This window comes from Pan troglodytes, chromosome 15, assembly GCF_028858775.2.
Source record: "Pan troglodytes isolate AG18354 chromosome 15, NHGRI_mPanTro3-v2.0_pri, whole genome shotgun sequence".
Lineage (NCBI taxonomy): Eukaryota > Metazoa > Chordata > Mammalia > Primates > Hominidae > Pan > Pan troglodytes.
The window spans coordinates 21,738,210-21,752,843 of NC_072413.2; the positions used below are offsets into that span (position 1 = coordinate 21,738,210).

Consider the following 14,634-nt stretch of genomic DNA (forward strand, 5'->3'; position numbering starts at 1 on the left):
TCTGGGCCTGTCGGCCTCCTCAGCCTGGCTCACTCTTGCTGCTATGAGGAGAGGATTGGGCAGGACCGCTGGCACAAAAGTTACTAGAACTCTTCCAGAGGAGCTGGGATCTAGCCCCGCCAGGAGTTTCCACTGAAAGGACGGTGCTCCTAGCCCCCTACAGCTCCTCTGCCCTGGGATAACTCCTTAGTGTGTGCTGCTTCCCTGGACCTTCCCTCTGGGACACACACATCAGGGCCTCTCAGGCTTGAGTAAAGCCTGCCTTCTTCCATTTTTGAGGTTCCTGGTATTTAAAAAGCAAGATGACAAACAGGATTGAAAGCTGTGGTATATTTTGGATGTTTACATTGAACAAATTAACGCTTCAAACACATACAATAGAGAATGACTCTGTGCATAACCTTATTTAGAGACAAGATCAGAAATGTAATATAAGGCCCTTGGTGAACTTGAGGCCCTGGACAGATAACCCCACCTCAATATTCCACAGGCCCACACATCTAGGCATTTCCTAGGACAGTGTGGTCAGGACACCTGCCCCAGCTCCTTCCCCACTGTATTACCTGGGCACCTGTGAAGAAACCTCTGCTGGAAGGGTGTGGTGGAGCCTATGGGGTGGAATAGGGAGAGATTCTGGGATAAACATGGGGATGGGGATAAACTGTGTTGGCTCTAGGCTGGCTCTCCATGATGGAAGACTCCTGAATAGATTCCAACTCCGCTGGGATGGTAGAGGAACTTTTAAATTTCCAGGGAGAGCTCCTGCTTCCCAGCTCCAGTTAGGTTGGAGGTGGCCACTAGGGAAGATTTTCCAACCTCTTCCAGACCCCAGCCCTGGGGGACCTGGCTGCCAGGCACACGGATATCCAGCTGCTGGCGAGTGACTTGGTGTGATCTCTGCCCAGGAGACTGCCAAGGCAAATTGGGGTCCAAGGTGGAGGTGGGCAGGAAACCCTGTCTTCAAAGATGAATGCTTTGACTGGCACAAGGGGAAATAGATGGAGGCCAGAAAAGGCTAAGGAGGAAGGAAGCTGCTAGGACCAGGCAAGGGTTGGCTTGGGAGATGGGCAGGCAGTTTCCCTGCCCGGGGAAGGGTAGAAGAGGGACAGCAGAGGACAGACCAGTGGGAAATAAGGCTGCTTCTGGAATATCCAGGTGTGGAATGGAGCCAGTCAGAGTCACAAGTGAATCCTGCTTAACTAGCTGTGTGACCTTTGTCCAGTTATAGGGCATCCGAGTCTCAGGTCCTCCTCTGTGGCAGTGACTTTGGTGAGGAGTAAGCTTATGTAGATTGCCAGGCACAGTGCTCTTCTTCCATGGCTTTTCCTCTTTACCTTGGCTTCCCCTCTGACTTGTGCTTTCCAGAAAGCTGAATGTGTTCGTTGTTGAGGGCAGGTGAGGTTGGAGAAAACCCAGGCTTGGCAGGTAGCTGAGACCCTGGGTGGGTGGCAGCCTCAAGCAGTGGGTCTTCAAGGTTTGCCCTTGCCATATTCAGGGAGAAGAAGGGAAGGAACCCCTCCATTTGGCTTCCCGGGTCCCAGTCTTTTCTCCCATTCTTTCCCCTTCCCTGCAGGTCCAATGAGCTGGTTTTTTCCTCACCTGACCCCAAGACTTCCTGGACCTCTCCTTGTTTCTCCTGCTACCCAAAACTTCTTGGGTGCTCACCAATTCTTCAGTTCTCCTCTCTTTGGACCCATAGCACCTAGATTGCCTGGGTTCTAATCCTGGTTCTAACACTGGCTAGTTACCTTGGCCAAGTTCTGTGACGTCCTGGAGCCTCTGGTTCCTTGTCTGTAGAGTGGGGATGTTAATTGAACTTTTAGCATTTACTTGTTATGAGGATTAAGGGAATCCCAAGAACAGTATCAGGCCCATGAGGTGCAAATTTTGGACAAAGGCAACTACTATTATTGTTATTTGGTGATGGCCTTGTGGTGGCACTAGAATGTCAAGGACATGGTGCCTGCCCTCAAGAAACATATCATGTAGCTCATGCTTGAATCCAGTCAATACCTTCCCGCTGACTCTGGAATAAAATCCAAATGCTCCATGGTAGCCTGGAGGACCCTATGTGATCTGCTCCCTGCCCACCTCTTTCACCTCATCTTGTCTCCCTCTCCTCCTTATCTCTTGTTCAACATCTACACTGTCCTTTCTGTTTCTCAAATATGCCATGCTCTTTTCCACCTCTAGGACTCTGCATGTCCTGCCCCCTCTGCCTAAACTACTTCCCCCAGACCCTTTCTGTCATCAGGTCAAATCCTGCATCCTCAGAAAGGCCTTTCCTGGCTTTCCAACTTAAAGTTGCCCTGCCTTCCTCTCCCCCACCCCCAGTAACTCCCTATCTCATAATGCTGTTTCATTTTCTTCATAGCACTTATTATTATCAGAAATTATCTTGTTTCCTTGTTTATCATCTGTCTCCTCCTAAAACGTAAGCTTCATGAGACAGGGACCTTGTCTGGCTTGTCCTCCCCTGCATTTCTAGCAGTTAGAATAGTGCTTGGAACACAGTAGGTGCACAATAAATATTTGGTGAGTGGATAAGTGAACGAAGGCAGCCATGACTATAGGACAAAGCCGAGTAAGCTGAGGGGCCTCCTGGGGAAGGCTACAGCCCTGAGCTAAAGACATGGGTTTGTTGGGTTCTTTGTTCTGCTAACTCTGATTCTCCATGTGTCTCCCAGGGTCTAGACTGGGTTCTCCTTGAAGGCTGCTACTGAGCCTAGGCATTTTTCTAGCTAAACCATTATTATCTACCAATCAGAAAGTGGGAGCACTGTTCTGGGGGCCTCCATCTGTGCCAGGTGTTCAACCTTTAGTTGCTGGATCATAGGGAAGTATGGTAAGGTGGTGTCCCAAGGCTGAGGGAAGCATCTACTTACCAGCAGGAGCAGAAGTATTTCAACATTTGGCGTTCGGTGCCTTAGCTTCACGTACAGTGAGTGCCGATGAGCTTCAGTAGACCCTGCTGAGTCCTGTGGATTCAGCACTATTTCAGGAGCTGAGGTCTGGAGCAGCTAAGCTGGTTGGCACATTTGTGACCATCCGGGTTAATGTTCCCCCCAATCCCCGCCCACCCAAACCCACCCACTTCTACAATTAAGAGGGAGGAGCAGAGAGAGGGCTCAAGATCCAGAGCTGGTCATTGGCAGGGCCAAGACTTCAAGGCAGCAGGTGGAGACTTGCATATCTTCCTGAGAAGGGGCGGGGAAGACATATTCTCACTTTCTGTAAGCCCCAAGAGCCTTTCCAAGCCAAGATTGGGAAGTGTATTCCACCACATCTTCCCTGCCCTTTCCTGGCAAGTGCTTCTCTCTTTCCTCAGGGCCACAGGGACAGGAATCCCAGGAAACTCTCTTCAACTGCCAGGTCAGGCCTAGGCAGGTGAAGACGTGCTGGGAGGGGACCTTGATGTCATGTGCCATGCAGACTTTCCTTTGTTCCCGCCTCCAGCCTTCTCCCCATTGCCACCCCCCTATCCTCACACCCCCAAGGGTTCCCTGGAAGCTGAAGTGACTCAGGGATTCCAAAACTAGTCACCTCAGGAGGAAACCCCACTGGAAAATGTTTCTCAGGACAGGGAGTCACCCTAAGGAGTCCCACAAAGTTGCTACTGAGATAAGGACAGAGGGTGAGCAAGTGGGGTGGGGTGGGGGCATGTGGCTCAGATCACAGGTTCTCAGGTCAGTCCTGGTCATCATGGGGGTGGGAAAAGCCAACCCTTCCTGGAGGGGTTCCCCCTCTGTCCTAGAGGGACACCCCAAAGGACTCTTCTGAAGGGCAACGTTCCTGGTGACCTAGGCTGGGTCCTCCCTGCAGCGTCAGCAAGTGAAACAGGTAGTTGGGATCACTTCTGGCTCCTTTGAACACCCCCTCCTGGGCAAGGGTCAAGATAGGAGATCTGAGCCAACTCCATTTCTACTACCTTCTTAGCCCTGAGGTTCTGATTGGTGAGAGTGAGACCCATAGGTATCCAGCTCTTCTGAAACGGCACTGCCTCCTAAGAGCCTGTTCTGGGATTGAGGTTTTCCCAGGAGCACCGGAAGCCACCTTGAGGCCATGTCTGCCAGACAAAAGGCTAGGAAAGGGAGCTAGTGCAGTGAATCCGAACAGCAGGGCTGGATACCTAAGTGGGCAGACACACCCTGTGGCCCTCAGCAGGTGCAGTTGAAACTTGTCCCAACCCAAGCCCAGGTGAGCAGGAAAGCATTCACTGTGGGGCTCCCCTTCCATTCACAGCCAACTAAGGGTAGGCACAGTGTGGCACTTCCATGCCAGGAGGTTAGATGTGGAATTGGTCAGAGCTGGAATGGGAAACCAGCTCAGCCTCTTTCTTTGTGATCTTGGGTAAGTTACTAAATTTCCTTGAGCCTCAGTTTCCTCATCTGTAACATGGGGATAATAGTTTCCATGTCATGGTTTCATTGTCAGGATAAAATGAGATGATGCATGCCCAGGGCTTAGCACCATGCCTGGCACATGTAAGTGCACAGGAGCTGAGGCCAGCAGGATATGGAAGGGAGAGGACGTCTGCGAGTACTGGGGGCAGAGGGTGAGGCAGTGAGAGTGGGACCATGATACTGGCCTCATCACTGTTCCTGAGTGCCCCTGCTCTCCCAGCCACCACCTGCTTCTTCTAAGTGCCCCCCCATCCCACAGTTCCAGGTGCCCCAAGACTCACCAGAGCAGAGCAGTTTCTCCCAGTTTTCCAGATTGCCCTTTGACTTCATCACTTCTTTCTTTTGGGGCTGCTTTGCCCTAATGCATTGGAAAGATTCCTCTCACTTTGCAGTTTAAGTTATTCCTGGTTCCCTTTGTTTATTTCCTAGTCCTTGGTTACTAGAGGAGTATTTTCTAAGGGAAAGTACATGCAAATCAAGCCACATCATTCTAGGGGCAATGTCTGTGTATGGGTATGTTGGGTGGGTGTGGGGGATGAGGCAGGCCAATAGGCAAGCATGAAGAGAAGGACCTGGGGGGAAGGACACACTGGCCCACTCTCAGCACAGTGTCTCCCAAGCAGGCTGGACCCGGCTGACCTGTGTCTTTGGGGTCAAGCCCAACTCTAAGCCTTTCTGGGGCACACATACACCCTCCTGGCTAACAGTGGCCCATGTTTCTGGACCTGCTGAGGCTGAGTGGGCTCACTTCATGGCCTGAAAGCAGTAGCTGACCCTGTCATGGGCTTGGTCCCCAAGGCTCTGTGAATGAGAGCAGGTTGGTTCCTGGAACTGAGACCTCCTTCCTGTTGGGTCTTAGGTGAGGCTGTTTCAGTTTCCCTCCTCTTCCTTGCTTCACCTTCTCATTTGTGCAATGGGGACACTCACCCACAGCTTCTTCCATCAGACCTTGCCCATCCAGCCAACAAACTTAGGAAGTCAGGGTCTTCCAGCAGCCCTGTGAGGGTAGGCTTGTATCCCCGGTGGGGGGCAGTGACTGGCGAGGGCAAGGGGGAGTTAGGGAGTGGGTCATGGACAATGGGGGAGAAGTCATAGATGATGGGGGTCATAGAATTTTGGGGTCATTGAAAATGTGGAAGAGGTCAGAGAACAAAGGGAATGGGAGTCAAAGGATGTCTAAGGGAAAGGAAATAATCATGAAGGTGGATGATCAGAGGGACACCAGGGAAGAGGGGAATGGTGAAACCAGACCCTGGATGGGGGGAGCAGGGATCATGGAAACGAGGCCTCTTGAAGGGAGGCCACAAGACATTTCCTAATTTTGGCTACCAAACCAACCAGGGAAATCCCGCTAACGCCAGTTCACAAGAATGCAGAACAGCAGACTGTTATTGCTTTGACCCCATGGCCAGAAAAATTCAAAGAGCAAAGTTTACCCAATCAGCTACCAGGCATATAATGATGGTCATCACAACTTCCATGAGTATTGCATTTTAAGCAGCCTTTGGAAATACTTTCAGAGTTTTTTTGGTTTTGTTTTTTAATCTCAAGTCACTCCCTAAAAAGATAGTGGAAATAAATTTGAATAAACAAAACAGGCTTGCTGAAAATAAAATCAGGACTCCTAACCTGCTCCAGTCAGCCTGCTTCCACGAGGCCTGTCAGTCAGTGCCCCACTTGTGACTGAGTGTGCAGTGCCCAGCATGTACCAGGTCAGTGCAGAGGGCTGCCTGAGGGCTGTGCTGAGAGGGAGAGGAGCAGAGATGCTGCTGAGGGTGGAGGGAGGCCAAGCTGCCAGGTTTGGGGCTGGGGGCCAAGTGGAGTGAGAAACTGGGATCCCAGGGGGAGGGTGCAGATGAGGGAGCGACCCAGATTAGGTGAGGACAGTTCTCTCATTAGCCTTTTCCTACAGGTGGTTGCATTCTTGGCAATGGTCATGGGAACCCACACCTACAGCCACTGGCCCAGCTGCTGCCCCAGCAAAGGGCAGGACACCTCTGAGGAGCTGCTGAGGTGGAGCACTGTGCCTGTGCCTCCCCTAGAGCCTGCTAGGCTCGACCGCCACCCAGAGTCCTGTAGGGCCAGTGAAGATGGACCCCTCAACAGCAGGGCCATCTCCCCCTGGAGATATGAGTGAGTCTGCTGCCCCTCCTGAATGCCTGCCCTGTGTGTGCTGGCCAGGGTATGCGTGAGGGACCAGGGCAATTCCAGCTTACTTTCCCATTTTGATCTCAGAGGGGCTGTAAAGGTTTGGGAGTTAGACAAGGTCTGTATTTGAGTCCTAGCTCTGACTCTCATTGGATGATCTTGAGTCAATTCAAGTTTTCAAAACTCAGGTTTTTTTTTTTTTTCACCTGCAAAATGATATAATGCCCCATAGGCTAATGTGCAGATCAAATGAAATATAATGTATGTAAAAGTCTGTATTTATGTTGGTTCTCTCCTTTTCTTTTAAAACATCCCTGTAATGGCCCATGTTTTTTCTGGGTAAAATATTAGGGAATAATGGCATGATACAGGCATGAAGCATCGCAATACCAATTGATACTGCCCTGGCCATGAATGGGTTAGTTATAAGCATACTAAAGGAGTGAAACCCTTAACTTTTGGGGGCAGCTGGCTGGCTGGAGCTGTGGACTGGATATCTTTGATCATGATCATGGATACTGTATTCTTTCACTCAGTGTGCCACATGAGCTGCTTCTCAGAAAAAAGTGATGCCGGGTTAACTTGGGAAAGACTGCTCTATCTCCTACCCCTTGGAGATTCATACTGTCATTGTACATTAAAGTCTGCAAGAAGTCTGTAGAAAGTAAACCGTTAAACTAGTGTTTCCCAAATTCATTTAAGCACCCAACAGGTGCAGGTGATTTATTAGGGAACCCACTTTGGGAAGTGATGTGCTAGCTAATTCCATTTGCCAGGGCTTGTCTGTGTGGGGAATGGTCCCACAAGCTGGAGACTGTCGCCTGCCAGACTAATGGAGTCGCAGACCTGTGGGACATCTACTTTTCAGTGTTTTTCATCTTTCTTTCTTTTTTTTTTTTTTTGCCATGAAATCCTTTCAGAATAAGTAAATAAGTCTTCCCATGCACTCTCAAGTATGCTTATAATATAAGCTTGCACAGCGTCTGGAAGAATGTGCAGGAAATAGTTGAGGATAGCTTCTTCTGGGGAGTGGGGCTGGTAGGGAGAGACTATTAGCTTTCACTCTTTATACTCTTTAATACTTGGATGTCAGAGTGGTTTTTACTTTTGCAATAATGCTATAATAATAATAGAAACACCACCTAAAGTCCGGCCCGGTGGCTCATGCCTGTAATCCCAGCACTTTGGGAGGTCGAGGTGGGTGGATTACCTAAGGTCAGGAGTTCAAGACCAGCCTGGCCAACCATGGCCAACATCGTGAAATCCCATCTCTACTAAAAATATGAAAATTAGCTGGGTATGGTGGCGGGCAACAGGAGAATCGCTTGAACCCAGGAGGTGGAGGTTGCAGTTGAGCCAAGATCGTGCCACTGCACTCCAGCTTGGGTACTCCGTCTCAAAAAAACAAAAACAAAAAATCAAAAAACAAACAAACAAAAACACCTAAAGTGTAATCCTTACAATAAGAAACCTCATGCTGAGTCAGATAGAAGCAGTGCTGGTCAATGGAGGCTAAGGCAGGAGCCTGCTCACCCTCCCCTGCCTCCCTCAGGGTCCCAGGACCAGTTGGAAAGCACTCTGTCACCTGCTACCCTCATTTACAGTGGGGAAAATTTAATAAAGGAGGGAGGTGACTTGTTCAAAGTTACACAGCAAGTGGGTTCAGAACTGAGACAAGAGGCCAAGGCCCCAGACGGACCATTTCCTTCTTCTGGCACTCCCATGCCACCCCACCCTCTCTGTTTCCGGCCCATCTTTCCAGGGCCTGACAAGTGCCGCCCCCACAGGTTGGACAGAGACTTGAACCGGCTCCCCCAGGACCTGTACCACGCCCGTTGCCTGTGCCCGCACTGCGTCAGCCTACAGACAGGCTCCCACATGGACCCCCGGGGCAACTCGGAGCTGCTCTACCACAACCAGACTGTCTTCTACCGGCGGCCATGCCATGGCAAGAAGGGCACCCACAAGGGCTACTGCCTGGAGCGCAGGCTGTACCGTGTTTCCTTAGCTTGTGTGTGTGTGCGGCCCCGTGTGATGGGCTAGCCGGACCTGCTGGAGGCTGGTCCCTTTTTGGGAAACCTGGAGCCAGGTGTACAACCACTTGCCATGAAGGGCCAGGATGCCCAGATGCTTGGCCCCTGTGAAGTGCTGTCTGGAGCAGCAGGATCCCGGGACAGGATGGGGGGCTTTGGGGAAAACCTGCACTTCTGCACATTTTGAAAAGAGCAGCTGCTGCTTAGGGCCGCTGGAAGCTGGTGTCCTGTCATTTTCTCCCAGGAAAGGTTTTCAAAGTTCTGCCCATTTCTGGAGGCCACCACTCCTGTCTCTTCCTCTTTTCCCGTCCCCTGCTACCCTGGCCCAGCACAGGCACTTTCTAGATATTTCCCCCTTGCTGGAGAAGAAAGAGCCCCTCGTTTTATTTGTTTGTTTACTCATCACTCAGTGAGCATCTACTTTGGGTGCATTCTAGTGTAGTTACTAGTCTTTTGACATGGATGATTCTGAGGAGGAAGCTGTTATTGAATGTATAGAGATTTATCCAAATAAATATCTTTATTAAAAAATGGTCTAATCTCTATTTGGCATCCGTGGTGCCTGAACATCTCGCGGTCTCCCAGCCTGTCCCTTCTCCTTTCCACCATTGGCCCTCACCTCTGTCCACCCTGCCAGCTCTCTCCGCCCTCCAGAGTTTCCGCTGCACCCTCCCGTCCTCTCCCATCTCTGTCTCCCTGGCCCATCCCGAACACCAGGGTGGGGGCTAGGCCGCGCTCCCGGCATGCTGGAGAGACAGAGGCCCATTGAGGCATTGCAGCAGGCACAGAGCGCCCCCTTGTCCCCCAACAATCCGCCTTTGTCCTCCAGTCCTGGCTGCTGCAGCTTGGTCCTGGGGGTGCTGCCTGGGCTGGGCTCCAGCTCACACCCTCCCTAAAAGGAAATGGGAGAAAGGACCGGCCAAACAAGAGGGTTAAGGTTAGAGAAGGGGGACACAAATGTCTTCAGGCTTAGGTCCCTGGGGGCTCCCAGTCCTGCCCCTGTTCCTCTACTCACGTCCCAGCTCCTCCCAGTTTCTATTCGGACCTCCTCCTCTCCCCTTCCTTCTCTATTCCAGGCTGGGTTGGGCTCTAAGCAAGGGGAGGGATTAGAGCCTCCTTCCTCTCTGCCCCTCCCCATGGGTCTCTAGGGGGCTGGTGCAGGCAGCAGCAGAGGCACTCTGGGCAGCTGGGTGAGGGCCCATCTGGGCAAGGCCCCCAGCGCCTGCCTTCTCTCCCGGGGCCCTGTGGGCAAGCCTCCTGCTTCACTTTCAGGTTTCTCGAAGTGCCTTCTTGCTCCTGTCTGTTTCCCCATCCTGCCAGATTTCTGTTTCTCTTGCTGGGCTTTTGGCAGTAGGGGGCTGTGTTGATGGGCCCTACGAAGATGCTCAGTGCTCGAGATCGCCGGGACCGGCACCCTGAGGAGGGGGTAGTTGCAGAGCTCCAGGGCTTCGCGGTGGACAAGGCCTTCCTCACCTCCCACAAGGGCATCCTGCTGGAAACCGAGCTGGTAACAGCTGCCTCCCAACCTGGTGCCTCCATCTCCCTGACCCCCAGCTCCTGGCCAGCCTTATGCCAGCCCCCAGCTCGCCCTTCAGTAGCCTCCTTCCCCAGGTCCTCTGGACACCTCTCCTGCCCCCAGCTGCCCCTTCTTCATCTCCTACTCTGCCTTCTTGCTGCTTCTCCACCCGGAGACATTTACAGCAGGTTTCAGTTGCAGCAGGAAGGACTGCAGTTAGACAGGATGACTTTTTGGGACATTGAGGGAGCTTGAGACATAGGGATGGGTGGGACAGGGGCAATGACAGCCTCTAACATGGCCACTTCTCAGCACGTCCAAGAAGTCTAACTATCAAAAAGGGCAGACTTCCTGTAACTGCACTTTATCTGTGGTCTGCTGCCCAGAAACATCTCTTCTCAGGAAAGGATCTTCCCCTGGTTACTTAGCAAGACCACAGTGTAGAGTTAAGGCCTCTGCACGTATGCCACCCTAGGTCATCAGAGCTAAAGGGGCTCCCAGAAACCACTGGGCAGCATCTGCCTTCTCTCTTGGCATGGAATCAAAGGCTCTGGTCCTTGTCAGATGGCTTTCAGGCATCTGGGGGTGGGGAAAGCATTATGGGGCAGGGGGCTCCTCTTGGTCCCTGTGGAGTCGGGTCCCTGTGGGCACAACTCCAGGGGCTGGCGTTCACACTGTACCTATGAATTACTGTGGGATAGTGCTCCTGGGAGCCATATGGCTTGGCCAGACTGCTGGGGTTGATGGGTGAGCAGAGTGGGAGGCCGGAGACTGCCCTTGACCGGCAAATGCCCTGCAACGGTGGCTCCTGACACCAGGGGATAGGGAGATGTGCCTGAGTCCTTCCTCCCCTCCAAGGACAGGTAGTAGGTGCCAGCCTAGGGGAGCTTCCAAGGAGGGGAAGGCAAAGCCCTGGCCCCTGCCTGTGTCCCCTTCCTGGCATGTTCCACATGCTCGGTCCTGCAGGCCCTGACCCTCATCATCTTCATCTGCTTCACGGCCTCCATCTCTGCCTACATGGCCGCGGCGCTACTGGAGTTCTTCATCACACTTGCCTTCCTCTTCCTCTATGCCACCCAGTACTACCAGCGCTTCGACCGGCTTAACTGGCCCTGTCTGGTGAGGAACCCTGACCCCTAGCCCAGTTTGGGGCCCTTCCTTCTCCTCTAAATGATGCATTTTCCTTTCCTCCCCGAGCTTCTTTCCATTTCCACACCGCAGCTGGGCTTTGTCCCATGCTATGCCCTGCACTCAAAGGTGTGCTTTGACTCACACTGATTTCACAGCTGCAAGGCCACGGGCAATCAGGAGGACCACATCCACTAGATCTACTCTCCCACTCAGCAAAGATCCAGCCCCAGCCCTGGCCTGGCTTGACCCCCGGGGCTGGCCTACTCCAGCCTCTGTCCCCTGGGCTCCAGCCCCAGCGCCTGGCTTCTGGTCCTGGTTGCTCTGGTTCATCTGCTTCCACTCCCTGGGTAGCAGTGTGAGCGCTCTGTCTCTTGAATGTGCTTCATATTGTGTGAGGGGTATCCCATGGAGGGGTTCAGAATCCCTCAGGGTCGGGCTGCTGGCTAGCCTGGAAAACTTCAGGGCAACGCCCCCTGCCTTCTGAGGTCCTGTTAACCCTGCACCCCTGGCCCCCAGGACTTCCTGCGCTGTGTCAGTGCCATCATCATCTTCCTGGTGGTCTCCTTTGCAGCTGTGACCTCCCGGGATGGAGCTGCCATTGCTGCTTTTGTGAGTTCAGCCCTGCAGGACTCCTTAGCCCCTCAGGAGCTCAGGCTGGTGCTTGCACACTTTCTGTATCAGAAGCCACAGCCAGGGCTTGGGGTTCTGGCTTGCACCTCGCCCTATACCTTAACCCAATGGCCCTATAGCCTCTGTTTTGCCATCCCCACTCCCACTCCCACAGGTTTTTGGCATCATCCTGGTTTCCATCTTTGCCTATGATGCCTTCAAGATCTACCGGACTGAGATGGCACCCGGGGCCAGCCAGGGTGAGTGCCTGTGCTCTGTGGAGAGGAGATGCCCTCCCCACCCTAGCTACCCATCCTGATGTGGGTCCCTACCTGGCTCCATCCTCACAGGGGACCAGCAGTGACTCTGGGGCTACCTGGCTCCTAGGCCCAGCCAGCCAGAGAGGACAGTGGAGCCCAGACATGTCTCCTTGGGATTCACTAGCCCCCAGCCCGCCAAACCCCACCCCAGCCCTACAGAGCAGTCTGGCCTGAGACGTCACTGGGGACTTATCTGTGGAGCCTGGTGCTCCAGGATGTGGCTCCTCATGAAGCTCTGGCCAGAGGAGGGGAACTTATTGGGGGAGGGGGGGTGGAGGGGAGGAATCTGGGGCTCTAAGTCATTCCCAAATTAAAATATTCAAATTCTACTGGTGAGTCTCTTTCTTCCCCAGAAATTAGGCAGGTCAGGAATGTCAAGGAGTATTCATGGGAATGTTGCCAGAGCAGGTCGTGGTCTGTCTCTGGGACTGGGTCTGAGCAGTGAGGATGTGGGGGCTAGCCAGAGGAAGCTGAAGACATCCTCCAACACAAAACTTCTACGCTACACCTCTGTGTGCACGGCCACTTTGTGGTGTGCCTGGTGGCTGGGCATCTGGAGTTCTGTGTCTGAGAAGGCACAGCCTTCCTCATGGGAGCATGCATGCACCACCACACGTGTTCCCGCAGGTTAGTGGGCTGGAGGCCAGGCACTCGCCTGGGGCGTGTGCAGAGCTCCCCCTTGTGGTGTGGGGAAGACTTGGCCCACAGGACGCAGGGAGAGGGCAGCCTGAGGTATCAGAGGAGGGAGAGATTTCCCAAAATGCGAATGCTGGGAGAGCCGTTGATTATCAGCTGGTCCAATGCCCTCATTTCACATAAGAGAAAACAGGCCCAGCCAGGGGAGGTGAACTCATTTGTGACAGAGCTAGGGCCGGAACGCAGCTCTTCTGACACCTAAGCGAGTGTTCTGGATACTGTACTGAGCCTCCTTGTAGCTCAGAAAAGAATGGCCAACTCTTCCCTCCACTGCGGGTCCACCTTCCCAGCTTGCCAGCTCCTCAGCACACATTTCCTGAGCATCTCCCATGCGCACTGTGCTGGGCGCCAGGGCCTCAGAGGTGACGGGGGGCCTGCCCTTGAGCACTCACAGGCTGGGAAAGAGACAAGCTGGTCAAGAGCTCCCCACAGTGAATGCTATGGGAAGGCTCAGGGGAGTTTGGAGCAGACACTGTCACAGCCCGGGAGTCAGCCCTGCTGGGCTGAGACAGACAGATGTGCAGCCAGACATTCCTGCCCAGCCCGAGGAGCCCAGCATGGCCTGGCTCAGCAGCTCCATCCCAGCTGACGTGCTATCTCCTGTCGCTGATGTGTGTGTGTTCCCGCCCTGAGATACAATCCTTCTTCTGGAGCGCTCCTTCCAGCTGCAGGCCCCAGCTCCCAAGTCCTGCCCGAACCCTGGATCTTGAACTCTGGTCACAGTGCTCTGCTTCCTTGGTGGCAGCCACTCCTCTCTCTTGGTCTTTTTCCTGCCTCCTGCTTCCTGTTCTCCTATCCTTGTGTCCTGGCTCACCATCAGAGCTGGCAGCCTCTCCTGGGCTAGAACCAACAGGATTTTGTGTTTCTCTGGTCACTGCTCACATTTCTCAGGGCTTTATGCACAGTCCATTCTCATGGTCTCAGAGGAGGGTTAGAAGAGGCTCCACTTGGGGAGTCAGGGAGATGGGGTGCCAGGTGAACGGTTAAGGAGGCGGTCAGCAGAGCCTGGCTGCAAAGCCCAGTGGGGAGTGGGGATTTGCTTTGTGCAGAACGGGGTCAGGACCGGGCCTGTCCCACAAGCAGCTGTGTGATCCAGGCCAGACTGTCCCCAGTAGGAGCTTAGAGAGAGCAGAAATGTGACCACAGTGTTTCCCTGTACAGGCACCTGTGCCATCTGTGTCTGTGTGAGAACCAACAGGAAATGAGCAATGCCCAGGCTTGGTCCTCATGGCATATTGGTTTGGGCTCAGTGTTGATTGGCCCCAGAGTCTCAAGATGCCCTCACGGTGAGGTGCTGAATCATAGGAGGCAGGGGGAGACCCCTGGGGAAGACAGGGAGGGGGCTCCCTGGGAGTTACTTCCTAGGGGCTGACTAGAATGGAATCTCTCCCATCTCCTTTCCCATACCTTAATTCTCAGCCAGCTCTGAGCCTTTTCTGGCATTGGTGGAAAATTAATTTCAGAAAGAATGGGTGTCCTAGGACACCTTTAATCATTGCAGCCTCAGGGGTGGGGTAGGTGGAGAGTGGCTTCAACTTCGGCACCAAAATTCTATCTCCTAGCATCTTGGACTGGATCACCATTTTGATGCCATTGTTTTCTTCACTTTTGAAATTTCTCCCTCTCCACCCTTGTGTGGTTGACTGAGCAGAACTGGGACTCACAGCTGTCCACGTCAGGCAGAACACCTCACTCCTCTGCACCTCGGTCTCCTTCCTTGTGGATATGGGATGCCTTGGCTCTGGCAGCTCTGATACAGGGGCTGCGGGCCTCCCTCC

The 14,634-nt window shown here is 53.2% G+C and overlaps 2 protein-coding genes across 4 annotated transcripts; both read left to right on the plus strand.

Annotated features, from left to right (window-relative positions):
- The first annotated feature begins 6,258 nt into the window (after window positions 1-6,258).
- Window positions 6,259-9,109, plus strand: IL25 (interleukin 25). The gene is made up of 2 exons (XM_009427505.3): window positions 6,259-6,536; window positions 8,339-9,109. The coding sequence occupies exons 1-2, from the start codon at window positions 6,259-6,261 to the stop codon at window positions 8,592-8,594; spliced, it is 534 nt and encodes a 177-aa protein (XP_009425780.1). The 3' UTR covers window positions 8,595-9,109.
- Window positions 9,110-9,487: 378 nt separating this feature from the next.
- Window positions 9,488-12,489, plus strand: CMTM5 (CKLF like MARVEL transmembrane domain containing 5). 3 transcript variants are annotated; one of them, XM_016925891.3, is made up of 6 exons: window positions 9,488-9,521; window positions 9,905-10,091; window positions 11,067-11,219; window positions 11,748-11,840; window positions 12,016-12,100; window positions 12,191-12,489. In XM_016925891.3, exons 2-6 carry the CDS (start codon window positions 9,951-9,953, stop codon window positions 12,202-12,204), a joined length of 486 nt encoding a protein of 161 aa, XP_016781380.1. In that variant the 5' UTR covers window positions 9,488-9,521; window positions 9,905-9,950; the 3' UTR covers window positions 12,205-12,489. The 3 variants fall into 3 exon arrangements, with proteins under 3 accessions (XP_016781380.1, XP_003314312.1, XP_009425781.1); XM_009427506.3 differs by lacking the exon at window positions 9,488-9,521 and adding an exon at window positions 9,546-9,774; XM_003314264.3 differs by lacking the exons at window positions 9,488-9,521; window positions 11,748-11,840 and having other exon boundaries at window positions 9,539-10,091.
- Window positions 12,490-14,634: the final 2,145 nt, after the last annotated feature.

Bases quoted from the DNA above. Each gene is read 5' to 3' on its own strand.
- CMTM5 (XM_016925891.3), top strand. From the start codon at position 9,951: ATGGGCCCTACGAAGATGCTCAGTGCTCGAGATCGCCGGGACCGGCAC. The intron at 10,092-11,066 runs GTAACAGCTGCC...TCGGTCCTGCAG, and splicing joins TCCTGCTGGAAACCGAGCTG to GCCCTGACCCTCATCATCTT. The intron at 11,220-11,747 runs GTGAGGAACCCT...CCTGGCCCCCAG, and splicing joins GGCTTAACTGGCCCTGTCTG to GACTTCCTGCGCTGTGTCAG.
- IL25 (XM_009427505.3), top strand. From the start codon at position 6,259: ATGAGGGAGCGACCCAGATTAGGTGAGGACAGTTCTCTCATTAGCCTT. The intron at 6,537-8,338 runs GTGAGTCTGCTG...CCGCCCCCACAG, and splicing joins ATCTCCCCCTGGAGATATGA to GTTGGACAGAGACTTGAACC.